The sequence below is a fragment of the Macaca thibetana genome, chromosome 19 (assembly GCF_024542745.1).
Source record: "Macaca thibetana thibetana isolate TM-01 chromosome 19, ASM2454274v1, whole genome shotgun sequence".
Classification (NCBI taxonomy): Eukaryota; Metazoa; Chordata; class Mammalia; order Primates; family Cercopithecidae; genus Macaca; species Macaca thibetana.
The window spans coordinates 14,594,310-14,621,496 of NC_065596.1; the positions used below are offsets into that span (position 1 = coordinate 14,594,310).

A 27,187-nucleotide genomic window follows, 5' to 3' on the forward strand; every position below is an offset into this window, starting at 1 on the left:
GGTTTCATCATATTGGCCAGGCTGGTATTGAACTCCTGACCTCAGGTGACCCACTAGCCTTGGGCTCCCAAAGTGCTGGGATTACAGGCGTGAGCCACCACGCCCAGCCTCTGCCACAGTTTATATCAATGATTTACTTTCTTCATAAAAGGAATTAGGAAGTGTTTCTTCATTTTCATTGTTCTTAAATTATGGAGCACTGGGAATATCTGAACTTGGAAGGTTTGGTATAATTCTCCATTTAAAACCTCTAAGCCCACATTTACAGTTCAATGACGGTTGACAAGGGTGTCAAAATAATTCAATGGGGAAAAAATAGTATTTTAAATGAATGTGACATAGTCTTAAAAATGTCTGAAACAGTCCGGGCGTGGTGGCTCACACCTGTATTCCCAGCACTTTGGGAGGCTGAGGCGGGTGGATCATGAGGTCAAGAGATCGAGACCATCCTGGCCAAACATGGTGAAATCTCGTCTCTACTAAAAATACAAAAACTAGCTGGGCACGGTGGTGTGCACCTGTAGTCCCAGCTCTTCGGGAGGCTGAGGCAGGAGAAGCATTTGAACCCGGAAGGCGGACGTTGCAGTGAGTCAAGATAGAGGACTGCACTCCAGCCTGGCAACAGAGTGAGGCTCCATCTCAAAAAAAAAAAAAAAAAAAAAAAAAAAGACACTCGCACACACATTTATAGCACACAATTTGTAATTGCAAAAATATGGAACAAGCCTCAATGCCCATCAACTAATAAGGAGATAACGAAAATGTGGTGTATATACACCACATAATACTACTCAGCCATAAAAAGCAAGAAATTCCTAGCATTCTGAGCAACCTGGATGGAGACCATTATTCTAAGTGAAGTAACTCAGGAATGGAAAACCATATATATGTTCTCACAAGTGGGAACTAAGCTATGAGGATGCAAAGGCATAAGAATGATATAATGAACTTTGGGTGGGTGCAGTGGCTCATGCCCATAATCCCAGCACTTTGGGAGGCTGAGATGGGCGGATCGTTTGAGGCCAGTAGTTCAAGACTGGCCTGGCCAACATGATAAAACCCCATCTCTACTAAAAATACAAAAATTAGCCGAGCATGGTGGTGCATGTCTGTAATCTCAGTTACTCAGGAGGCTGAGGCAAGAGAACGGCTTGAACGTGGGAGGTGGAGGTTGCCGAGATCATGCCACTACACTCCAGCCTGGGCAACAGAGTGAGACTCCGTCTCAAAAGAAACAAAAAAAAAAAAAAAAAAAAAAAAAAAAAAAAGGAAAGAAAGAAAGAATGGACTTTGGGGACTCGGTGGAAGGGTGGGAGGAGGGTGAGGGATAAAAGTGGATAAAAAAACTACACATTGGGGCCGGGTGCGGTGGCTCAAGCCTGTAATCCCAGCACTTTGGGAGGCCGAGACGGGTGGATCACGAGGTCAGGAGATCGAGACCATCCTGGCTAACACGGTGAAACCCCGTCTCTACTAAAAAATACAAAAAAAAAAAAAAAAAAAAACTAGCCGGGCGAGGTGGTGGGCGCCTGTAGTCCCAGCTACTCGGGAGGCTGAGGCAGGAGAATGGCGTGAACCCGGGAGGCGGAGCTTGCAGTGAGCTGAGATCCGGCCACCACACTCCAGCCTGGGTGACAGAGCGAGACTCCGTCTCAAAAAAAAAAAAAAAAAAAAAAACAACAAAAAAAAACTACACATTGGGTACAGTGTACACTGCTCGGATGATGGGTGCACCAAAATCTCAGAAATCACCACTAAAGAACTTATCCATGTAACCCAAAACCACCTGTTTCCCAAAGGCTATTGAAATAAAAAATAAACCTTTTTCCATTTTTATTTACATTGATATTTGTTTTCCAGGTTTTATTTTTTGAGCTGGGAATTTATATTTTATTATTTTTTTTTTTTTTTTTTGAGACAGTCTCGCTCTGTTGCCCAGGCTGAAGTGCCGTGGTGCCATCTCGGCTCACTACAACCTCCACCTCCCAGGTTCAAGTGTTTCTCCTGCCTCAGCCTCCCGAGAAGCTGGGATTACAGGTGCACGCCACCACACCCAGCTGATTTTTGTTATCTTTTAGTAGAGATCAGATTTCACCATGTTGGCCAGGCTGGTCTTAAACCCTTGGCCTCAGGTGATCCACTTGCCTCGGCCTCCCAAAGTGCTGGGATTACAGGTGTGAGCCACTGCACCCAGCTATTCTCATTTTTATTGACAAAAGTGTTTAGGAATATGAAGTTTCCTTTGACCACTGCTTAAAAGATGTCCTGTATTATCCATAAAAGCCCAAAAAAAAAAAAAAAAAGAGAGAGAGAAAACCCAATATCCAACAACTGTTGTTACGATACAGCCATACAATGGAATCTTATTTAGTAAAAATAATTAAGTACTGATACATGCTACTTGGATGAACCTTGAAAATATAAACGAAACAAGCCAAAACCCACGTTTTATACTCTAATTCTACAGGCAATATCTACAGGAGCAATCTATACAGACAGAAAGATTAGTTGTTGTTTTGGACTCTGGGGGTGGTAGTGGGACTGGATGAGTGGATCGGGTGATCATGGCTAGGGTTTATTTTTGTGGTCATGAAAATGTTCTAAAATTGATTGTGATAATTGATGCACAAATATATGAATATACAAAAAAAAGAATATACTTTAAACAGGTTAGTTGTATGCTGTGATGATTGTATCGCAACAAAACTAAAGGCCTAAGGAAGGAACTGAATGTATCAGAGGCATAGATCATTTTATGGATTAACAGGTTAATCTTTTTAATTTATTTATTTATGAGACAGAGTCTCGCTCTGTCGCCCAGGCTGGAGTACAGTAGAACTGTATTGGCTTACTGCAACCTCCGTCTCCTAGGTTCAAGCAATTCTGCCTCAGCCTCCCGAGTAGCTGGGATTACAGGGGCCCACCATCACGCCCGGCTATTTTAAAAATATTTTTAGGAGAGATGGGGTTTCAGCATGTTGGCCAGGCTGGTCTCAAACTCCTGACCTAAGATGTTCCGCCCGCCTCGCCCTCCCGAAGTGTTGGGATTACAGGCGTGAGCCACCGCCACCAGCCCCATCAGGTTAATCTTTTAAACAGGGTGTCGCCAGTCTCGAACTCCTGGGCTCAAGCGATTCTTCCGCAGTACCTAGGACTACAGGGGGCTTATCTTTGTAAATACGTTTATATCCCTGCCGAGGGTTGAAGAAACACGGAGAAAATCCTGCAGAAAAGAATTCCCTAGGGTGGTGGCTCAGGCCTATAATCCCAGCACTTTGGGAGGCCAAGGTGGAAGGATCACTCGAGCCCAGGAGTTCCAGACCAGCCTGAGTAACACAGAGAGACCCTGTCTCTACAAAAAAATTAAAATAAAAATAAATTAGCCTGGCGTGGTGGCACACACCTGTGGTCCAAGCTACTCGGGAGGCCGAGTGGGGGAGGATCCTTTAGGCTCAGGAGTTCGAGATCAGCCTGGGGAACATGGTGAGACCTGAGTGTCTAGAAAAAGATAAATTAGCTGGGCGTCATGGGCGCGGATGTGGTCCAAGCTACTCCGGAAGCCGAGGCGGAAGGATCGCTTCAGCGCAGAAGTTCCGGGCTGCAATGATCTATGACCGCGCCACTGTACTCCAGACTAGGCGGCAGACCGGTGCCTTATCTCAAAAAACTAAAAAGAAAAAGAAAAAAGAAAAGTACTCGATGAGCACCCCGCTTCAAAAAACTAAAAAAGAAAAAAAGGAAAAGAAAAGCACTCGATGAGCATCCCGCTGCCTGCAGTCCAAGCCTTGGGTGACGCCTCCAGGCAAGCCCCGCTCCCTGCGCCGGTCCCCGCCTCCGACCCGGCCTTTGGCTCTGGGTTTCCTGGCCAGCGTCGTTCCCAATATCGACAGATTGATCTGGATCCTGGTCCACCCCGGATGCGAGAAAACGGGACTTTTCTGTCCGCGTGTCGAAGAGGCTGCCCCAGCTCTTCTCTGCACTTCACATCATCCTCATTCCAAAGCCGTTGGGGTTCGGCCCCCTTACGCTTAACGCGGTGCGCAACCGGAAGCGGAAGTGCGAGACGGTGCGCCGCCATACGTATTCCGCGCTCTCCAGCTGCTTCCTCGCTGGGTTTTCACTTCAGCCGGCTCTCAGGCTCAACCTAGGCAGTGCCGGGCAGGAGGGCCTAGCGGGAGGCGGAGTGAAGGTCGGAGGGCGCCGTCCCGGGCTTCGGCTAGGTCTGAGACGCGCCGTTCTAACGCGGCTGCTCCGGGGAAGCGGCGCCTCCTCCCAACCAGGACCAGGAGACTGGGGTTCTCCCCGCCTGCTCCTCGGAGCGCATCTTCCCGCTGCGCCCGCACCAGTCTGGGCCTGGCCCAGGGTCCACGGTGGAGGCGTGTTTTTTTCTCCAACCACCGCGCCCCCTGTGTTTAAAATCAGCCAGTCAACCTTTTTGTCCTTTCTCCAGAGGGAAAAGCATCTCCGCTGTCCTGGAAAAGGGCCCCAGCGTCCTCTTGTCACCGACCAGGCGATTGCCGTGCGTTCCGGTGAGCCCTGGACCCAGGAGATGCTCTGGCTGTTGGCTGGGGGGGCGGGCGGGCATCGCTTATTGAAATTTGAGAAATTGCTCAGCAGTTAAATGCTTTTTCAAGTGTGCAGGAGTTGTAGGTTTATAGAAATAAAAGCAAATATTGCCACAGTTATAAAGCAAAATAGCAATACTCCGCTGGTTTTGAGATGAAAAGCAGCTGCACTTCCTAGGTCCGTACCTCCCAAAGAGCTTCAAAACGGAGGGGCTTCCAGGAAGTAGCATGCAGCCTTCATTATGCCAGTATCAGAAGTTACAGTTGTATTAACTGTGAGAGAGACATGTTTTGTTTCGGTGTTTTTCCCCTCGTGTGTGTGTGTGTGTGTGAGTGTGTGTGTGTATATATATATATATATATTTTTTTTTTTTTTTTCCGAGACGGAGTTTCGCTCTTGTTGCCCAGGCAACAGTGGCTCACCCCTGTAATCCCAGCACTTTGGGTAGCAGAAGCAGGAGGAGCCCCTGAAGCTATGAGTTTGAGACCAGCTGGGGGCAACATAGTGAGACCCCATCTCTACAAAAAATATAAAATAAAGCATAACTAAAGTCAGTGACAATATCAAGTCTTCTTTAAGATGTGCATGCATTGCTGATGAGAACACCTTTTTTTTTTTTTTTTTTTTTTTTTTTTGAGACGGAGTCTCGCTTTGTCGCCCAGGCTGGAGTGCAGTGGCCGGATCTCAGCTCACTGCAAGCTCCGCCTCCCGGGTTTACGCCATTCTCCTGCCTCAGCCTCCCGAGTAGCTGGGACTACAGGCGCCCACCACCTCGCTCGGCTAGTTTTTTGTATTTTTAGTAGAGACGGGGTTTCACCATATTAGCCAGGATGGTCTCGATCTCCTGACCTCGTGATCCGCCCGTCTCGGCCTCCCAAAGTGCTGGGATTACAGGCTTGAGCCACCGCGCCCGGCCCACCTTTTTTTTTTTTGAGACGGAGTCTTGCTCTGTTGCCAGGCTGGAGTGCAGTGGCATGATCTCGGCTCACTGCAGCCTCCATACCCAGGGTTCAAGCGATTTTCCTGCCTTGGCCTCCCAACTAGCTGGGACTACAGGCGTGCGCCACTACGCCCAGCTAATTTTTGTAGTTTTAGTAGAGACGGGGTTTCACTGTGTTGGCCAGGATGGTCTCAATCTCTTGACTTTGTGATCCGCCTGTCTTGGCCTCCCAAAGTGCTGGGATTACAGGCCTGAGCCACCGTGCCCAGCCATATTTTTAAACAGTATCAACTAAATATGGACTTGGTGATGCAACATGCATACGTGTGCCAGGGTAAATGTAAAAGTTATTCATATTATTTGAAATAGCCTAAATTAGAAACAACTCAAATGTGGATCCACAGAATGGATGAATTGTGGCATATTTCTTTCTGTGGATTTTTTTTTTTTTTTTTTTTTTTTTTTTTTTGACAGAGTCTTGCTCTGTCACCCAGGCTGGAGTGCAGTGGCACAATCTTGGCTCACTGTAATTTCCGCCTTCCTGGTTCAAGTGATTCTCTTGCCTTAGCCTCCCGAGTAGCTGGGATTACAGGCGCGAGCCACCAGGCCCAGCTAATTTTTCTTTGTATTGTTAGTAGAGATGGGGTTTCACCATGTTGACCAGGCTGATCTTGAACTCCTGACCTCAAGTGATCTGCCCACCTCGGCCTCCCAAAAAAGTGCTGGGATTACAGGCGTGAGCCACCGTGCCCGGCCTCTGTGGCTTATTCTTCAGCAAAGATATGAACCAAATCACAGGTGGATGAAAACAACAACTTGGGTGCACCTCACAAGCATAATGCTGACTGAAAAAAGCCAGATACAAAAGAATCCTTACTGTCTGATAGTTGCTAGGCAAAGTCAACTAGAGTATTTTTTCTTGTATTCTTTGTTTTCGTATATACGTGTGTGTGTGTGTGTGTGTATGTATATATATATATATATATATATATTTTTTTTTTTTTTTTTTTTAAATGAGGAGACTTGGTCTCACTATATTGCCCAGGCTGGTCTGTAACTCCTGGCCTCAAGCCATCCTCCTACTTCGACCTCCCAAAGTGTTGGGATTACAGGCACGAGCCACCGCCTGGCCCAACTAGAGTATTAAGTGTCAGAATGGTATTACAGTTGGGAGGCATGTCATGGAAAATACTATGTCTGAGATGCAGGGTATGGAAATGCTCTATTTGTTTTTTTTTTTTTTTTAAGATGGAGTCATACTCTGTCACCCAGGCTGGAGTGCAGTGGCATGGTGTCGGCTCACTGCAGTCTCCACCTCCCAGGTTCAAGTGATCCCCCGACCTCAGCCTCCCGAGTAGCTAGGATTACAGGCATGCGCCACCACACCCTGCTAATTTTTTTGTATTTTTAGTGGAGACGGGGTTTCACCGTGTTGGCCAGGCTGATCTCAAACTTCTGACCTCGAGGAATTCGCCTGCTTTGGCCTCCCAAAGTGCTGGGATTACAGGCGTGAGCCACCGTGCCCAGCCTAAAATATTTTTTGTTTGATATATCCAACTGACATGCTATTATTCTTTTCCCAAAGGTCATTTTTTTCCAGGACACTTTCTGTCTTCATCAGAGGAACATCGAGGAGGCAAGGCTGGTGGCTAGATTACTGATGGATTCTTCTCAGGCAAGTTAGGAAAGACCTAACTTCAAAATGTTATGCTTGTAGCTATCATCAGGTAGCCTTACCTCCTTATCGTGTATTCAAGCATCTTAAAGAAATGATGGTCCTGCTCAGGAAATAACTCCCCAAGTGAATTTCTCTAGAAACCATGCCATCTCAGGTTATACAGAGATTGCAATGGAAATGATTGTTTTATCTCAATATTTACTAATTGTTTCTGATCCTCAATCATGCTTGTTGGCTCATTGTTTTGCTGAGTGTTATGAAAGATTGTAAGAAGGGGATGGAGGTGTCTAATCTGAAGGAATTTCTGCATCACTGTGGAGATACTTCAATTTTTATTAGATTTTACATAGTGCTGCAACATATTCAGTGCAGACTGCAGCTATAAATAGAGGAGGACTGAGGCCAGAAGAACCCATTGTAAAGCTGTAGTAAGATCAGTTTAGTGATGTTTCAGTGATGCTGATGAGTCCATGTGACTGGATGCAGTTGCAAGACAATATCTATATAGAGGAGAAGAGGCCTGAGGCCTGGGAGTACTGCAGGCTTCTAGTCTTCCTTAGTCCTTCGTGCATTTTTCTCAGAACATCAAAGAAGATGGTACTTAGCTGAAGGCAGCATGTATTTAATGGTTTAGCACTTAGTGACCTTTGAGGATGTGGCTGTGGACTTTACCCAGGAGGAATGGACTTTGTTGGATCAAACCCAGAGAGATCTCTACAGAGATGTGATGTTGGAGAACTACAAGAATCTCATTATACTAGGTAAAACTGGCATCATTTCTTCACTGACCCTTTTAGGAAATCAATGTTTCTTGAATGTTTGCTGTCAAATAGGGGTACTGTAATAAGCAAGTAAGCAAGACAGGCATAGACGTTAGCCAGTGGGCATTCCTGGTTTGTTTTTTTTTTTTGTTTGTTTGTTTGTTTGTTTTGTTTTGTTTTGTTTTTGAGACACAGTCTGGCTCTAGCGCTCAGGCTGGAGTGCAGTGGCACAGTCTCTGCTCACTGCAACCTCCCCCTCCTGGGTTCAAGTGATTCTCCTGCCTCAGCCTCCCAGGTAGCTGGGATTACAGGCATCCACCACCATAGCCAGCTAATTTTTGTAGTTTTAGTGAAGACGGGGTTGCACCATGTTGGCCAGGCTGGTCTCAAACTCTGACCTCAGGTGATCCACCTGCCTCACCTCCCAAAGTGCTAGGATTACAGGCGTGAGCCACGTGCATGGCCTGGGCATTACTTTATAGAACAAACTTGTAAACTTTCTTAAAGCATTATGATATTTATGCACAGACCTGTTTTTTCATTTGTTGTAGCTCATCAGCTATTGTTAGTGTTAGTGTATTTTATATGTGGCCAAGACCATTCTTCTTTCAGTGTGGCCCAGGCAAGCCAAAAGATTTGACACCCCTGGCATAGAGGATTCCCCATGAAAATAAAGATTTAAGTAAATGAGTTTATTTCATGTATGGATTAAAAACTTTAAGACTTTAAATGTGTATGTGAAGTTGGACTTGGTTTTCCAGGCTCGAGCAATTCACTTGCCTCAACTTCCCGAGTGGCTGGGACCACACACCCATGCCACCATGCCCTGCTAATTTTTGCATTTTTAGTAGAGATGAGGTTTCACCATGTTGGCCAGGCTGGTCTTGAACTCCTAGCCTCAAGTGATCTGCCTGCCTTGGCTTCCCAAAGTGTTGGGGTAACAGGCATGAGCCATTATGCCCGGCCAACATTTTTGCTATTTTAAAAATCGTTTTAGTGCATGTATTGGAAATGTTGTATGATTAGTTTGCTGTTTGTAAAGTTACACTTGACCATCTTCAGAATCCCTGAAGGCAAAAGTATTTGTTCCCCATTCGAAGACATGGTGTTATGTCTTGCATGGGGCTCTTCTTTTATGCATTTTTCCCTCCAGCAGGGTCTGAATTCTGCAAACCCAGTCTCATGTCTGGATTGGAACAAATGGAAGAACTGAGGACAGGAGTGACAGGAGTCCTGCAGGGTGAGTTCATTAGCAGATATGGTATTATGAAGAGCAGTGCCGGCCTGCGAGAAATGCAGTACATTGGAAATGTTACTTTGCAAACTTCTCAGGGTATGCTTTTCTTCCTGAGAAGGCTGAGGCCATTTGGTTTCCTTAGATAACTTCAACTCCCCTCATCTTTACATTTCTATTGATCTTCTCAACCTTTTTTCTGTTCTCAGAAAGGTTAGTGTGCCTTATTTGAAAATTCCATCTTATGCATGTAGGTCCTTTGCCAACACCTTCTCATATTGCTTTCTTGTCTCTCCCATCTTTTTGCTTACTGTCAGCCTCAGTTTTCTGCATATTATTACTTGGATAATAAGTAATACAGTTTTTTTGTTTTTGACATGGAGTCTTGCACCGTTGCCCCGGCTGGTGTGCAGTGACCCGATCTTGGCTCGCTGCAACCTCCACCTCCTGGGTTCAAGCAGTTCTCCTGCCTCAGCCTCCCAAGTAGCTAGGATTACAGGCGCCTGCCACCACGCCCAACTAATTTTTTGTATTTTTGGTAGAGATGGGATTTCACTATGTTGGCCAGGCTGTTCTCGAACTCCTGACCTTGTGATCCACCCACCTCAGCCTCGCAAAGTGCTGGGATTACAGGTGTAGTAATACAGTTTTGACACCATATCTTTATCATTGCAAAACTTCTGACATAGCCAAACTCTTTATAGTCCATCTTTCCATTTGCTTCACTCTTTTTTTTAATCATGTTTTATGCGTGTTTGGAAAGATTTACAAATGCGCCATATACTTTTTTTAGGTAAAATATACACAATTTTACCATTTTAGTGTTGTGCAGCTATCAGCTCTTTTTACTTTCAAAGCATTTCTTTCTTTCTTTTCTTTTCTTTTTTTTTTTTTTGTTTTGAGACAGAATCTCTCTCTGTTGCCCAGGATAGAGTCTAGTGGCACCATCTCAGCTCACTGCAGCCTCCATCAGCTTCCTGGGTTCGAGTGGTTCTCTCGCCTCAGCCTTCTGAGTAGTTGGGACTACAGGCATGTGCCACCACACCTGGCTAATTTTTGTGTTTTTTGGTAGAGATGGAGTTTTACCATGTTGGCCAGGCTGGTCTCAAATTCCTGACCTCAAGTGATCCGCCTGTCTCTGCCTCCCAAAGTGTTGGGATTACAGGCATGAGCCAGTGTGCTTGGCCTAGTTTTAAAACATTACCATCACACCAAAGGGAAATCATGTACCCATCAAGCAGTCACTCCCCAGTCACCCTGCAAAGACTGATTTGCTTTGTCTCTCTATGGATTTACCCTTTTTGTATATCTTATATAAATGGAATCATACAATGTAACCTTTTCTGTCTAGCTTCTTTCACTTAGCTATATATATGTGTGTGTGTGTGTGTATGTATGTGTATATATGTATATGTGTATGTGTGTGTATATATATGGATGTGTGTGTGTGTATATATGTGTGTGTGTGTATATACATATATATATATATATATATATATTTTTTTTTTTGACACAGAGTCTCACTCTGTCACCCCGGCTGGAGTTCAGTGACGTGATCTTGGCTCACTGCAACCTCTGCCTCCTGGGTTCAAGTGATTCTCGTGATTCAGTCACCTGAGTAGCTGGGATTACAGGTGCACATCACCACACCTGTCCAATTTTTTGTTTTTTTTTTTTTTGTTTTTTTTTTTGAGATGGAGTCTCGCTCTGTCGCCCAAACTGGAGTGCAGTAGCTGGATCTCAGCTCACTGCAAGCTCCGCCTTTCAGGTTCACACCATTCTCCTGCCTCAGCCTCCCGAGTAGCTGGGACTACAGGCACCCGCCACCTCGCCCGGCTAGTTTTTTGTATTTTTTAGTAGAGACGGGGTTTCACCGGGTTGCCAGGATGGTCTCAATCTCCTGACCTTGTGATCCACCTGTCTCAGCCTCCCAAAGTGCTGGGATTACAGGCTTGAGCCACCGCGCCCAGCCCCAATTTTTGTATTTTTAGTAGAGACAGCTCTTCACCATGTTGGCCAGGCTGGTCTTGAATTCCTGGCCTCAAGTGATCCGCCTGTCTTGACCTCCCAAAGTGCTGGGATTATAGGCATGAGCCACAGCACCCAGCCCAGCACAGTTGATTCTGATAGCTTTTCTGAACTCATTAGTTATATTGTGGTAGGAAAGAGCTCTGGAGTTCTTCACTCTGCCACATTTGATTATGCTATTTCTGTTCTTTAGGCTTTTTTTTTTTCTTTTTTTTTTTTTTTTTGAGACAAAGTCTTGCTCTATAGCTTGGGCTAAAGTGCAGTGGCGGATCTCAGCTCACTGCAACCTCTGCCTCCTGGGTTCAAGTGATTCTCCTGCCTCAGCCCCCCAAGTAGTTGGGATTACAGGCACACGCCACTGCACCTGGCTAATTTTTTGTATTTTTAGTAGAGACAGTGTTTCACCATGTTGGCCAGGCTGGTCTTGAACTCCTAACCTCAGGTAATCTGCCTGTCTAGGCCTCCCAAGGTGCTAGGATTACAGGCATGAGCCACCACGCCCAGCCCCATAGGCTTTTAAATGACTTTATTCCACAATTTTTCTCCCAAGCTGCATCTTTCACTTTATTTCAGAATTGGATTTGCAACTCAAAACCAAAGGCTCCCCACTGCTGCAAGATATTTCTGCAGAAAGATCATCAAATGGAATACAATTGGTAAGATTTCCAAGGGATGAAATCTTCCACACTAGGACAAGAAGCACAATATTCATTAAAATTATATGAGGAAAATGGCATTTACCCAAAGAAAACAGAGTCTGAAGAGATTCTCTGAATATCATGAATATGGGAAGTACTCTAAACTTATTATAAACATGTTTCTTCTCAGAGATCTCACAAATAAACATCCACAAACATACAACTCAGCTATTCAGTTTTTGGTGCATAATTTATTTTACTTTATTATTATTATTATTATTTTTTTTTGAGACGGAGTCTCGCTCTGTCGCCCAGGCTGGAGTGCAGTGGCGCGATCTCGGCTCACTGCAAGCTCCGCCTCCCAGGTTCACGCCATTCTCCTGCCTCAGCCTCCTGAGTAGGTGGGACTACAGGCGCCCGCCACCGCGCCCGGCTAATTTTTTGTATTTTTAGTAGAGACGGGGTTTCACTGTGGTCTCGATCTCCTGACCTTGTGATCCGCCCGCCTCGGCCTCCCAAAGTGCTGGGATTATAGGCGTGAGCCACCGCGCCCGGCTCTATTATTATTTTTGAGACAAGGTCTTACTCTGTTGCTCAGGCTGGTGTGCAGTGGTGCAGTCTTGGCTCACTGCAACCTCTGTTTTCTGGGCTCAAATGATCCTCCAGCCTCAGCCTCCTGAATAGCTGAGACTACAGGCGTGAGCCACCATGCCTGGCTGATGGCTGATTTTATTTATTTATTTGTTTATTTATTTATTTATTTATTTATTTTGTAGAGATGGGGTTTCACCATTTTGTCCAGGCTGGTCTCAAATTCCTGAGCTCAAAGCAATCCACTTGCTTTGGCCTCCAAAGTGCTGGGATTATAGGCATGAGCCACTGTGCCCAGCCCATAATTTAGTCTAAATATTTCTCAGATGTATTGTGGCTCATGCCTGTAATCCCAGCACTTTGGGAGGCCAAAGCAGGCAGATCACTTGAGGCCAGGATTTGGAGACCAGCCTGGCCAACATGGCAAAAATCTGTTTTTACTAAAAATACAAACATTAGCTGGGCATAGTGGCACATGCCTGTAATCCCAGCTACTTGGGAGTTTGAGACATGAGAATCCCTTGAACCGGGAGGCAGAGGTTGCTGTGAGTTGCGATCATGCCACTGAACTTCAGTCTGGGCAACAGAGTGAGAATCTTTTTCAAAAAAAAGAAAAACTAATAAAAAATAAAAAATATATATATCAGGCCGGGCGCGGTGGCTCAAGCCTGTAATCCCAGCACTTTGGGAGGCCGAGACGGGCGGATCACAAGGTCAGGAGATCGAGACCATCCTGGCTAACACGGTGAAACCCTGTCTACTAAAAAATACAAAAAACTAGCCGGGCGAGGTGGCGGGCGCCTGTAGTCCCAGCTACTCGGGAGGCTGAGGCAGGAGAATGGCGTGAACCCGGGAGGCGGAGCTTGCAGTGAGCTGAGATCCGGCCACTGCACTCTAGCCTGGGTGGCAGAGCGAGACTCCGTCTCAAAAAAAAAAAAAAAAAAAATATATATATATATATATATCAGACAGATTGTCTAAGAAGCTCTGTGAACACAGAGAATATAGGCAGGCTGGTGGCCTCATTGTCCTATTATTCAACTTAACTCAAAAATGGGGCTGGAACTCTGTACATATAACGGATATGTTAAAATGTTTAAATATATTTCCAATGCATAAATGTTGTGACTGAGGAGAAATTCTGTTACCATACTCAATGTGAGAAATTCTTTGTTCATCTTTTATATCTGAACAGGAGAGAAGCAATACTGCGGAGAAACTCTATGACTCTAACCATTGTGGAAAAGTCTTCAGTGAACACCCATTTCTTATGACTCACATGAGAACTCACATTGGCGAGAAAACTTCTGAGGATAATCAGAGTGGAAAAACCTTAAGAAACAACTTTCCTTATAGTTTTTACAAGAAAAGTCATGCTAAGGGGAAAACGCCTAAGTATTTTAAACATGAAAAAGCCTTCAACAAGTTTTCAAATCTTACTAGGCAGAATAAAACTCACACACAAGAGAAGTTGTGTGAATGCACAGATTGTTGGAGAACTTTTCTTTATCAGTCATCCCTTAAGGTACATGGAAGATCTCACAATGGAGACAAACATTATATATGTAAGGAATGTGGGAAAGCCTTCAGTAATTCCTCACACCTTATAGGACATGGAATAATTCACAGTGGAGAGAAGCCCTATGTCTGTAAAGAATGTGGTAAAGCTTTCATTCAATCCACAGGACTTAAATTACACATCAGAACTCACACTGGAGAAAAACCATATAAATGTAAAGAGTGTGGGAAAGCCTTCACCCATTCTTCATACCTTACTGATCATACAAGAATTCACAGTGGAAAGAAGCCCTATGTATGTATGGAATGTGGAAAAGCCTTCACTAGATCCACAGGACTTATTTTACACATACGAATTCACACTGGAGAAAAGCCATATGAATGTAAAGAGTGTGGAAAAGTTTTTATTCATTCCTCATACCTTACAAAACATGTAAGGATTCACAGTGGAGAGAAGCCATATTTATGTAAGGAATGTGGGAAAGCTTTTACTCGTTCCTCAGGACTTGTTTTACATATGAGAACACACACTGGAGAAAAGCCCTATGAATGTAAAGAATGTGGGAAAGCCTTTAATAATTCCTCAATGCTTAGTCAACATGTAAGGATTCACACTGGAGAGAAGCCATATGAATGCAAACAGTGTGGGAAAGCTTTCGTTCAATCTTCAGGCCTTAGTACCCATTTTAGAACTCACACTGGAGAAAAGGGCTATGAATGTAAGGAATGCGGTAAAGCATTTGCTCGTTCCACAAATCTTAATATGCACATGCGAACGCACACAGGAGAAAAGCCTTATGCATGTAAAGAATGTGGGAAAGCCTTTAGGTATTCCACATGCCTTAACGTTCATATGCGAACTCACACTGGAGCAAAACCATATGATTGTAAGAAATGTGGGAAAAACTTCACTCAATCTTCAGCACTTGCTAAACATCTAAGAACTAAGGCATGTGAAAAAACCTGAAGTGTTCCTCAGATCTTAGTATTTACATCTAAATTCATCTGGAAACAAAACATATGAAGGTAAAGAATATGAAGAACCTTCACTGAATTTCCATTTCTTATGTAATAGGAATGAATTTAACATGGACACAAGTCCCAGTGATATAAGGAATAGGCGAGAGTAGTAGTTCTTCACACCTTATAAAGTGTAAGAACTCGGCCGGGCGCGGTGGCTCAAGCCTGTAATCCCAGCACTTTGGGAGGCCGAGACGGGCGGATCACTAGGTCAGGAGATCGAGACCATCCTGGTGAACACGGTGAAACCTTGTCTCTACTAAAAAATACAAAAAACTAGCCGGGCGAGGCGGCGGGCGCCTGTAGTCCCAGCTACTCGGGAGGCTGAGGCAGGAGAATGGCGTAAACCCGGGGGGCGGAGCTTGCAGTGAGCTGAGGTCCGGCCACTGCACTCCAGCCCGGGCGACAGAGCCAGACTCCGTCTCAAAAAATAAATAAATAAAATAAAGTGTAAGAACTCACCTTTGGGAGAAAAATCTGGTTCTGAGACGTGATAAAGCCTGTTTCTTCCACTATTGTTTCTTTTTTTTTTTTTTTTTTCTTTTTTCTTTTTTTTTGAGACAGAGTCTCTCTCTGTCACCCAGGCTAGAGTGCAGTGGTGCGACCTTGGCCCACTGCAACCTCTGCCTGCTGGGTTCAAGGAATTCTGCCTCAGCCTCCCGAGTAGCTGGGACTACAGGCGTGTGCCACCATGCCCGGTTAATTTTTTGTATTTTTAGTAGAGACGGGATTTCACCATGTTAGCCAGAATGGTCTCGATCTCCTGACCTCATGATCTGCCTGCCTTGGCCTCCCAAAGTGCTGCGATTATAGGCATGAGCCATCACACCCAGCATATTGTTTATTTTTAATACCAAAAAGTTACCATAAAAGCCAATTGAAGGTAAGAATGAGAGATAGCCTTAAAATACTTCACAAGCCTTCATAGCACTTCATAATCGACACTGGAGAAAAACCCTCTGTATGTAAGGAATGTGATAAAACATTTACTTAGGACTTAGTATCCACATGAGAATTCACAGTGGTATAAAACCCTACAGATGTAAAGGCTGTAAGATTTTCACTTATACCTCTTAATAACTCAACATTAAAGAACTCACAATGGGCAGATAGCCTATATATATAAGAAATCTGGGACAGCCTTCAGAAATTTCTGACAGTTTCATGGGTAAGAAACCTCATCAATTTAAGGCATGTTAAGAATTCTTCCAGTGTTACTAAGTCAGTCAACTTGCCTTAGAGAGAAACCCTATGAAGGTAAGATGTGGGAAATCTTTACTTCTGCCTCATGTGTCAATATATGGTAATCTCAAAGAGGCCAGAAACATTATGAAAGAAATATGGGAATGCCTTCATATATATGTATATATATATACACACACACGCACAGACATACATACACACATGTATTATTTCATCCTTTAATATAAATGATAATTCATACTGGAGAGAAATCTTGATAATACAGAATAAGGGAAATGTTGCATCCATTTTACAAGTCTTACTATACATGTGAAAACCCACTCTGCAAAGAAGCTATATAAATGTGAAAATATGGGAATATGCTGGGTGTGGGTGGCTCGTGTCTGTAATCCCAGCACTTTAGGAGGTCGAGGTGGGCAGATCACTTGAGGTCAGGAGTTTGAGACCAGCCTGCCAACATGGTTAAACCTGGTCTCTACTAAAAATACAAAAATTAGCCAAGCATGGTGGCAGGTGCCTGTAATCCCAGCTGCTTGGGAGGCTGAGGCAGGAGAATTGAGTGAACCCAGGAGACGGAAGCTGCAGTTAGCCGAGATACCTCCACTGCACTGCAGCCTGGGTGACAGAGCAAAACTCCATCTCAAAAAAAAAAAAAAAAGTAATATTTTTAGCAGTACATATCCCTTAAGTGCCTCTGAAAATACTCACTGGAAGAATAAACTATGATCTGAGGAGTTATGGGAAGCTTTCCGGTACTACTGTTACTGTACACAAGATCATACTAGAGGAGAAATTGAAATAAATGACATGAAAATGAGATTGTCTTTCTATATGTCTTACTGTCCATGGTGACTTGTCATGAACAGTAAATTTTCTGTGGTTGAAAAGTTTAATTGTTTTTAAAATTCCCCCTAAGTAGAATTTTTTCTATATCGTAGTAAGAAGAGCATGTGGGAGGAGTGAGGACTGGAACAATGGACTGTGCAGTGGATGTTAGGATGTTATATTTAATCCCCATGGTGACCAGGCCATGCCTCTAATTCCAGCACTTTGGGAGGCTAAGGTGGGCGGATCACAAGGTCAAGAGATCAAGACCAGCCTGGCCAACATGGTGAAACCCCATTTCCACCAAAAATACAAAAATCAGCTGGGTGTGGTGATGCGTGCCTGTAGTCCCAGCTACTCGAGATGCTGAGGCAGGAGGATCGCTTGAACTCGGGAGGTGGAGGTTGCAGTGAGCCAAGATCACACCATTGTACTCCAGGCTGGGCAACAGAGTGATACGCCATCTCAAAAAAAGAAAAAAAAAGAAATCGCCATGGTAACTACAGAGAAAATACCAATGGAATATATACAAAATGAGAAGAAAAAAAGTTGTCACTACAAAAAACAAAGTAACAAGAAAGGCAGTAATGTAGGAAATCAGGGACCAAAAAGCTGTAAGACAGAAAAAGAGTAACAAAGTGGCAAAATAAGTCTTTTTTATTGTGTGTTTTTTTTTTTTTTTTTTTTTTTTTTTTTGAGACGGAGTCTCGCTCCGTCGCCTGGGCTGGAGTGCAGTGGCCTGATCTCAGCTCACTGCAAGCTCCGCCTCCCGGGTTTACGCCATTCTCCTGCCTCAGCCTCCCGAGTAGCTGGGACTACAGACGCCTGTCACCTTGCCCGGCTAGTTTTGTTTTGTTTTTTTTTTTTTTGAGACTGAGTCTGGCTCTGTCGCCCAGGCTGGAGTGCAGTGGCCGGATCTCAGCTCACTGCAAGCTCCGCCTCCCGGGTTTACGCCATTCTCCTGCCTCAGCCTCCGGAGTAGCTGGGACCACAGGCGCCCGCCACCTCGCCCGGCTAGTTTTTTTGTATTTTTTAGTAGAGACGGGTTTTCACCGTGTTAGCCAGGATGGTCTCGATCTCCTGACCTTGTGATCCGCCTGTCTCAGCCTCCCAAAGTGCTGGGATTACAGGCTTGAGCCACCGCGCCCGGCTTGCCCGGCTAGTTTTTTGTATTTTTTTAGTAGAGACGGGGTTTCACCGTGTTAGCCAGGGTGGTCTCGATTTCCTGACCTCGTGATCCGCCCGCCTCGGCCTCCCAAAGTGCTGGGATTACAGGCTTGAGCCACCGCGCCAGGCCTTTTATTGTTAATTATATGAAAGATAAATGGGATAACGTCTCCAATCTAATAGCATACTTTGGCAAAATGGATTAAAATACACAATCCAAGGCCGGGCGCGGTGGCTCAAGCCTGTAATCCCAGCACTTTGGGAGGCCGAGACGGGCGGATCACGAAGTCAGGAGATCGAGACCATCCTGGCTAACCCGGTGAAACCCCGTCTCTACTAAAAATATACAAAAAAAAAATCTAGCAGGGCGAGGTGGCGGGCGCCTGTAGTCCCAGCTACTCGGGAGGCTGAGGCAGGAGAATGGCGTAAACCCGGGAGGCGGAGCTTGCAGTGAGCTGAGATCCGGCCACTGCTCTCCAGCCTGGGCGACAGAGCGAGACTCCGTCTCAAAAAAAAAAAAAAAAAATACACAATCCAACTGTATGTTAGATGAAGTCTCGCTCTGTCGCCCAGGCTGGAGTGCAGTGGCACGATCTCGGCTCACTGCAAGCTCCGCCTCCCGGGTTCACGCCATTCTCCTGGCTCAGGCTCCCGAGTAGCTGGGACCACAGGCGCCCACCACCAGGCCCGGCTTTTTTGTGTGTTTTTTAGTAGAGACGGGGTTTCACCATGTTAGCCAGGATGGTCTTGATCTCCTGACCTCCTGATTCGCCCGCCTCGGCCTCCCAAAGTGCTGGGATTACAGGCATGAGCCACCACGCCCAGCCTTTTTTTTTTTTTTTAAGATGAAGTCTCGCTCTGTCGCCCAGGCTGGAGTGCAATGGCAAGATCCTGGCTCACTGCAACCTCCACCTCCTGGGTTCCAGCAATTCTCCCTGCCTCAGCCTCCTGAGTAGTTGAGATTACAGGCACCCACCACCATGCCCAGCGAATTTTTGTAGTATTAGTAGAGACAGGGTTTTACCATGTTGACCAGGCTGGTGTCAAACTCCTGACCTCAGGTGATCCGCCCACCTCGGCCCCCCCAAAGTGCTGGGATTACAGACGTGAGCCGCCACACCCGGCCGTCCTTCACTTTAGATCTAAAGACAAAAAAGTTTGAAAGTTAAATAATGGAAAAAGATAATTCCATGTAAATAGTAACCTAAAGAGAATTTTGCTGGGTATACTAATATCAAACAAGGTAAACTTGAAGTCAAAAACTGATAGAAGAGACAGTGAATGACAGTATATATTGATAGAAGGTAAAATTCATCAAGAAGATAAAAAATTGTATGTATCAAATATCAGAGTCTAAAATACATGAAGTAAATATTGGCAAAATTAAGGGAAAAATAGACAATTCTGCATAACAATTGGAGACCTCAATATACCACTTTCAATTTAATAGGTAGGACAGCCACCCATAATATCAAGAAGGAAACAGGACAAGTACTATATACCAGTTGGCTCTAACAGGCACAACCCACCCAACAACAGAAGAGAACACATTTTTCTCAAGCGTATGTGGAATAGTTTTCAGGAGAAACCATATGTTAGGCCACAAAACAAATCTTAATGCAATGTAAAAGACTGAAATACAAAGTACCATTTCAAGTCACATAGAATGAAACAAGAAATGAAAAACAAGGAAAACTGGAAAATTCACAAATACTTTTTACTGTAAGCAACACACTCCTGATCTACCAATGGGTGAAGGAAGAATTCACAAGGGAAATTAGAAAACATCTTGAGAAAAATGAAAACAAAGACATGGCATACCAAAATTTATGAGATGTTGCTGTGGTCTAAATTTTGTCTCCTTGGCCAGGCACGGTGGCTAACGCCTGTAATCCCAGCACTTTGGGAGGCTGAGGTGGGTGGATCACAAGGTCAGGAGATTGAGACCATCCTGGTTAACATGGTGAAACTCTGTCTCTACTAAAAAAAAAAAAAAAAAAATACAAAAAATTAGCTGGGCATGGTGGCAGACACCTGTAGTCCCAGCTACTCTGGAGGCTGAGGCAGGAAAATGGTGTGAACATGGGAGGCAGAGCTTGCAGTGAGCCAAGATTGTGCCACTGAACTCCAGCCTAGGGGACAGAGTGGGACTCTGTCTCAAAATAAGTAAATAAATTTTGTCTCCTCAACTTGCATATGTTGACATCTTAACTCCCAAAGTGATTGTATTAGGAGCTGGGAACTTTGGGACATGATGAAGTCATGAGGGTCTGCAGAACGGGATTACCCCCCTCATGGAAGACACCCCAAAGATATTTCATGCCACTTTTGTATTTGGTTTCTTCAAGAAGATGGCTGTCTGTGAACCAGGAAAAGCGTCCTCACCTGACACTGAATCTGACTGTACCTTGATCTTTGACCTAATCTCCAGAACTGGGAGAAATAAATTTATGTTGTTTATTAACAACCAGTCTCTGGTATTTTGTTATAGCAGCCTGAATGGACAGATACAGTGAAAGCAGTGAAAAGAGGGAAATTCATAGCAGTAGCTACTCAAATTCAAAAAGAAGAAAGATCTCAAAGATTAAGTCAAGGAATGTTTCACAGAATTCAGTTTAAAAATAAAAGTGCTGGAAAGGATGTAAATTAAATAATGTATGAGATAAGCAAAAAGTTTCAATATCCAGCTACAAGGCATTCTAGAATGAGAGAATAGAAAAAACAAATGGGAAATTACTGAAAGAAGCAATAATAATTTTTTTTGGGGTGGGGGACGGAGTCTCAATTTGTTGCCCGGAACTCAGTGGCACAATCTCCACTCATTGCAACCTCCACCTCCCAGGTTCAAGTGATTCTCCTGGCTCAGCCTCCCAAGTAGCTGGGATCACAGGCATGCACCATCACACCCGGCTAAGTTTTTGTATTTTTTCTGTAGAGACGAGGTTTCGTCATGTTGGCCAGGCTCAACTCCTGACTTCAGGTGATCCACCCACCTTGGCCTCCCAAATTGCTGGGATTACAGACGTGAGCTACCACGCCCGCCCTTGAAATACTGTTTCTAAAAGGTATATGGAAGAACAATAGACAAAGATAATCAAGACCCAGCTGATAAAAAAGGTGGAAGAACTTGCCCTAATGAATATCAAGATTAAAACTATAGTAATTAAGATACTGTTGCATTGTACACAGACAACTAGACTGTTGGTACAAAATAGCCTGGAAATAGTCATGTGTTTTAGTCTGTTCTTGAATTGCTGTAAAGAAATACCTGGCTGGTCATGGTGACTCATGCATGTAATCCCAGCACTTTGGGAGGTGATCCACCTGCCTCGGCCTCCAAAGTGCTGGGATTACAGGCATGAGCCACTGCACCCCACGAGATCACATTTTACAGTAACATTACGTGCATCCATATAAGAGACCACCTGAGCAGGCTTAGTGTGAGCAAGGCTGTTTATTCACTTGCGTGCAAGTGGGCTGAGTCCAAGAAAGGGGTCCGTGAAGGGTGATGGGATTATCATTGGTTCTTATAGGTTTGGGGTAGGCGGTGGAGTTAGGGGCAATTTTTTTTTGTGGGGGGGTGGAGGTTATGAAGTACATTCTCAAGGGTAGGGAGGATGTTACAAAGTACATTCACAAGGGCAGGGAGGGTGTATTGTCACAAAGGCTGGGAGGAATGTTACAAAGTACATTCACAAGAGCAGGGAGGGTGTTGCAAAGCACATTCTCAAGGGTGGGGAGGTTGTTACAAAGTACATTCACAAGGGCAGGGAGAGTATATTGTCACAAAGCCTGGGAGGAATGTTACAAAATACATTCACAAGAGCAGGGAGGGTGTTGCAAAGTACATTCACAAGGGTGGGGAGGAATGTTACAAAGCATATTCACAAGGACAGGGAATATCACAAAGTACATTATCTCAAGGTTGGGGAATGTCACCATGGTTTGACCATGGTGCAGCCAGCTCAGAGGACCTTACCTTCCTGTTTTAGGGAAAGTCCTTACCTTCCCTAAAGGACTTTACTTTCTTTAAGGAAGAACTAATGGTCTTTTAAAAACATTATTATTATTTTCTTAATAAGAAAATGAGAAAGAATAGTGAAAACTTGGGGTGAAAATTTTGGGGGCGGTATGGAGGGCTGATGGGTGATGTTCCTCAGGGCTACTTCGAGCGGGATTAGGGGTGGTGTGGGAACCTACAGTGGGAGAGATTAGACTGAAGTAAGATTTTGTGGTTGTTAAAAGCAGCATTTGTTGTATAGAGTGATTTGTGATAGCCTGGATGCAGTTTTGTAGGAATTGAGAGATTAATCGGAAGACCCAAGGCCTGAATAAGAGAAGGAGGAAGACAGGTATTAAAGGACTAACAATTGGAATAAGCCAGGATACCCAGTTAGAGAGTGGCCAGGAGGGTCCAGAGTAATTAGTTGCCTGACTAGCAAGTTTTTGAGCTCTGTGTTTGTTTTGATGTTATCATATACTAGGCCAGATTGATTGAAGTAAAAACAACACTCTTCATTAAGAAATATACAGGCCGGGCGCGGCGGCTCAAGCCTGTAATCCCAGCACTTTGAGAGGCCGAGGCGGGCGGATCACGAGGTCAGGAGATCAAGACCATCCTGGCTAACACGGTGAAACTCCATCTCTACTAAAAAAATACAAAAAACTAGCCGGGCGAGGTGGCAGGCGCCTGTAGTCCCAGCTACTCGGGAGGCTGAGGCAGGAGAATGGCATAAACCCGGGAGGCGGAGCTTGCAGTGAGCTGAGATCTGGCCACTGCACTCCAGCCTGGGCGACAGAGCGAGACTCTGCCTCAAAAAGAAAAAAAAAAAAAAAAAAGAAAGAAATATACAGAGTCCTCCTTTTTCAGCAGTGAGTAAATCGAGGCCTTGGTGGTTCTGGAGGACACCTGCAACTAAAGTGTCAACCTGGGCTTGGAGGACAGATAAAGTTTGTGATATATCTATAATGCTAGCAGAGAAGTCATTAGAGAGGCTGCAGAATGTTGTGACAGAGGTTGAGATGCCTGCTATTCCAGTTCCAAGTGCAATAGTGGAGGCAGAAAGTCCTGGACCCACAAGTAAAGGGATTAGTGGGATGACTCTTTTTTGTCATGTTGGTGTCATGAGGGGGACAGGCAGTTGTTCATTCCCATCTGCAAACTGGATTTTGGGGGTAAGGAAGACTAGAGCACATGTGCCCGTCCAGTTGGCAGGTAGGCACATGTAGGTGGAAGAAGCACAGAAAAGAGACCTTGTGTCAGGCATAACTGGAAATGTAAAGTGAAAAGGCGAGAGGGTGTACGGACAGAGGAGTCCTGCACCCAAAATCCTAGAGCTCCAGCAAGGGCAGCAGCTGTTAGAGGTTGTAATGGGGATGGATGGTGCAGCTGAGTAGAGGGAGACGTTCAGTTCTCATGGTGTATAAGAAAGCACGTAGTATCTATGAGTAGCCTTTCACTACTATTCATGGGGCTGGGTATAAGCAAGCAAGAGGAGGGGCCAGGAGGAGAGTCAGATGAGCAGCGGGAGGGTAGCCAAGGATGGAGTGAGATGCAGGGTAGGTGTCTTCCTAAACAATAGTGACTGCCAATGTTTTTTAGTTTGTCAATAATGATAGAGGGCTTATCAGTAATGTGACGTTGGAATGCTCCCATCTGTTTGGTAATGTGTGTGGCTTGGTTCTGGAGACAAAGAGTAAAGGAATATTTGGACGATGGAAGGTTTCCTAAAGGGATTCCAGTAGGCTGTTGTCGGGAGAAGCATAAAGGAGCCGCAATAGGGATAGTTGTTTGTGTGGTTAGGGGTCCAAATATGGGGGACGGGGGAGGAATTGACATAAGGAGAAAGGTGCCGTAAGTTGATGCAGAGAAGTGTGGCAGCTTTTTGGTGCGAAATCTCTGGGGAGTTCTCACCAAATCTGTCTAGAAAGTAAAGAAGTTCTTCAGGCAGGTAAAGATGAGGGCTATTAAAGGAGGTTCGGGCCGGGCGCGGTGGCTCACGCCTGTAATCCCAGCACTTTGGGAGGCCAAGGCGGGCGCATCACAAGGTCAGGAGATCGAGACCATGGTGAAACCCCGTCTCTACTAAAAAAAATAGAAAAAAATTAGCCGGGCGCGCGGCGGGTGCCTGTAGTCCCAGCTACTCGGGAGGCTGAGGCCGGAGAATGGCGTGAACCCGGGAGGCGGAGCTTGCAGTGAGCCGAGATTGCGCTGCATGCACTCCAGCCTGGGCGACAGAGCGAGACTCCGTCTCAAAAAAAAAAAAAAAAAAAAAAAAAAGGAGGTTCGGAGGTGCAGGGAGAGAGGAGAGGTAGCTCAGTCAGCCTGCAGAGTGGGGACAGCTGTGTAAGAGCAGGAAGAAAAGGAAACGCATAGGTAACAATTCTTTGCTAGGGAAGGATTGGAGGCAGTGAGGAGAGAGTGGGTGAGGTACCATGCTGGAGGTAACTAGGGAGAGGTAGAGAGTGACTGGAGAATGGGGGCAAGGATAAGAGTGAGTAAAAAAGTAAAAAAAAATAAAAATAAAATAAAAAAAAAAAAAAAAAAAAAAAAAAAAAAAGGACTTCATCAGGATAGAAGAATTGGAGTGTATCTTGCCACTGAAGATCTTCTATTCACTCCAAGATAGAGTTAAGGGTGGCGATTTGAGGTAAAACCAGGAGATACCAGTTATGATGATTTGGAGGAAAAGTGTAAACTGACAGCAAACAAGGGCAGGGCATTTACGAGTAGTTGAGAATGGTGAATACATGTATGATTAGACAGAAGACAGTAGGGATGACAAGTTTTTGGGGCGCAGTCCAAGTAGTGGGGGTGACTTTGTAAAGCCCTGTTGCAAAAGGTAGGGTAAGGAGGAATAGACCTAATAGAATGAAGGGATGTATTAGGCTCATAAGGGTTATTACTGTTCTACTGCTAGTGAGTTTAAGGGAAGTAGGGGAGATTACTTGTGACTTGTAGGAGAAAGAGGAGAGATCAGGCGGCTGTCTGGCAGACACAGATTTATTCTGGAATGGTGAACCCAATGGGGAGGGTCCTGCAGGCAGGCAGGAGTTGGGGTACTATAGATGACTAAGCAGGGTCCAGTCCATCAGGGTTATAGGGTTTGAGGGGTCAGATTCTTAACAAGAACTGATCATCCAGCTAGGGTGTCGTCATATGGCTGGGAATCTGGAGTAGGCAAGAGAAGATTAGCAGCCTGGTGAATTTCCTGTCTAGCCTGCTGGAAGATTGGAAGATAGTCACCTAGAGGGCAGGTGTCTGGCATGAGGGGACGCCCAACAAGAAGGTATGTCCATATAGTCAAATGGACTATATATCCTGTAGCTTCTCAAGGACAGGCTCTAATTCTAAGGAGGGCAAAAGGTAAAAGTACTGTCCAGTCTGTTTCAAGTTGAAGGCTGGCCGGGTGCGGTGGCTCAAGCCTGTAATCCCAGCACTCTGGGAGGCCGAGACGGGCGGATCACGAGGTCAGGAGATCGAGACCATCCTGGCGAACACGGTGAAACCCCGTCTCTACTAAAAAAAAATACAAAAAACTAGCCGGGCGCGGTGGCAGGCGCTTGTACTCCCAGCTACTCGGGAGGCTGAGGCAGGAGAATGGCGTAAAACCGGGAGGCGGAGCTTGCAGTGAGCTGAGATCTGGCCACTGCACTCCAGCCTGGGCCACAGAGCGAGACTCCGTCTCAAAAAAAAAAAAAAAAAAAAAAAAAAAAAAGTTGAAGGCTGAGCTTGGTGAGGTATGTTTTTAAAAGACCATTAGTTCTTTCTACCTTTCCCGAAGATTGAGGATAGTAGGGGCATGAAGGTTCCACTGGATGCCAAGGGCCTGGGAGACTGCTTGAGTAACCTGACTAATGAAGGCCAGTCCATTATCGGACTGTATAGAGGTGGGAAGGCCAAAGGGAGGAATTACGTCTGACAGAAGGGAAGAAATGACAGTGGTGGCCTTCTCAGATCTTGTGGGAAAGGCCTCTATGCATCCAGTGAATGTATCTACCCAGATCAAAAGGTATCTTAGTGTTTTGACTCTGGGCATATGGGTAAAGTCAATCTGACAGTCTTGGGTGGGGCAAATCCTTGAACTTGATGTGTAGGAAAGGGAGGGGGCCTGAGGTATCCCGGAGGGGTGGTAGAGTTAGTGGACTGGTAGTGGAACAGGTGATGAGAGTTCAAGTTTATCTGAGGCTGCCGAGGGGCCTTCCTAGAGAGGCTTGACCTGCTCTGCTCGTGTCAGGTAGGTCTGCGAGACCACTCGGGCTGTCGGTCCTCCTGAAGGTCGGGGTCGATAATTGCAGCGCTCACCCACGGTGCTCCCTTCAAAAGCCTCCAGAAAGACCATTGTGCGTTTTTTCTGTGAGGAAGATAATTTCCTCCGCTTGAGCCACGTTAACTCGTCTGCCAGCATCGTCCCGCCTTACAGACCCTACGATTCCCACGCATTCCGGTGAGCATTGGGTGAGGGATGGTTCAAAGGGGCATCTTGTTATGCGAACAAATGTTTCACCTGACAATGTTTCTTTGTTTATGTGTCATAAACGTACTTTTTATGCCTTACATTCTGTTATAAAGACACTTTAATAGGTGTCTAGGGAGTGCATATTTCTCTACGGAAATATAAAATTACATAGACCACAAACAGGTCTTTCTACTGAAGGAAAATAAGAATGCTAAGCTATTTTGATCTGCAACTTCGTAAGCCTGGACCTCCCCACAGACTTTAAAAACAGGGGCCGGACAGGCGCGATGGCTCAGGCCTGTAATCCCAGCACTTAGGGAGACCGAAGCGGGCAAATCACCTGAGGTCAGGAGTTTGAGACAAGCCTGGCCAACATGGCAAAACCTCGTCGCTACTAAAAATACAGAAAAATTAGCTGGACGTGGTGGCGCACGTCTGTAATCCCAGTTACTCAGGAGGCTGAGGCAGGAGAATTGCTTGAACCGAGGAGGAGAAAGTTACAGTGAGCCAAGATCGTGCCACTGCACTCCAGCCTGGGCGACAGAGCGAGACTCTGTCT

At 45.2% G+C, this 27,187-nt stretch overlaps 2 protein-coding genes across 44 annotated transcripts in view; one reads left to right on the top strand and one right to left on the bottom strand.

Moving 5' to 3' along the window:
* The window catches only part of ZNF846 (zinc finger protein 846), a 60,754-nt gene extending 43,488 nt beyond the window's left edge, over window positions 1–17,266 (top strand). For 8 of the 16 annotated variants that reach the window (XM_050770415.1, XM_050770414.1, XM_050770413.1 and 5 more), the window contains 5 exons: window positions 7,092–7,181; window positions 7,819–7,945; window positions 9,099–9,185; window positions 11,781–11,863; window positions 13,632–17,266. In XM_050770415.1, the coding sequence (XP_050626372.1) occupies window positions 7,167–7,181; window positions 7,819–7,945; window positions 9,099–9,185; window positions 11,781–11,863; window positions 13,632–14,921 (1,602 nt within the window). In that variant the 5' untranslated portion in view covers window positions 7,092–7,166 and the 3' untranslated portion in view covers window positions 14,922–17,266. Of the gene's footprint in view, window positions 1–1,361; window positions 4,530–7,091; window positions 7,182–7,818; window positions 7,946–9,098; window positions 9,186–11,780; window positions 11,864–13,631 lie in introns of those variants that run through there. The other 8 variants (XM_050770420.1, XM_050770421.1, XM_050770410.1 and 5 more) reach the window with 7 other exon arrangements.
* PIN1 (peptidylprolyl cis/trans isomerase, NIMA-interacting 1) overlaps window positions 1–27,187 on the bottom strand; it is a 429,836-nt gene that overhangs the window by 76,687 nt on the left and 325,962 nt on the right. The window contains exon 1 of one of the 28 annotated variants that reach the window (XM_050770801.1): window positions 20,456–20,460. The exons of 25 other annotated variants lie outside the window; for them this stretch is intronic. The gene's annotated coding sequence lies outside the window, so the exon portion shown is untranslated. Of the gene's footprint in view, window positions 1–4,300; window positions 4,305–4,872; window positions 4,877–20,455; window positions 20,461–27,187 lie in introns of those variants that run through there. 2 more of the 28 variants (XM_050770821.1, XM_050770797.1) reach the window with 2 other exon arrangements.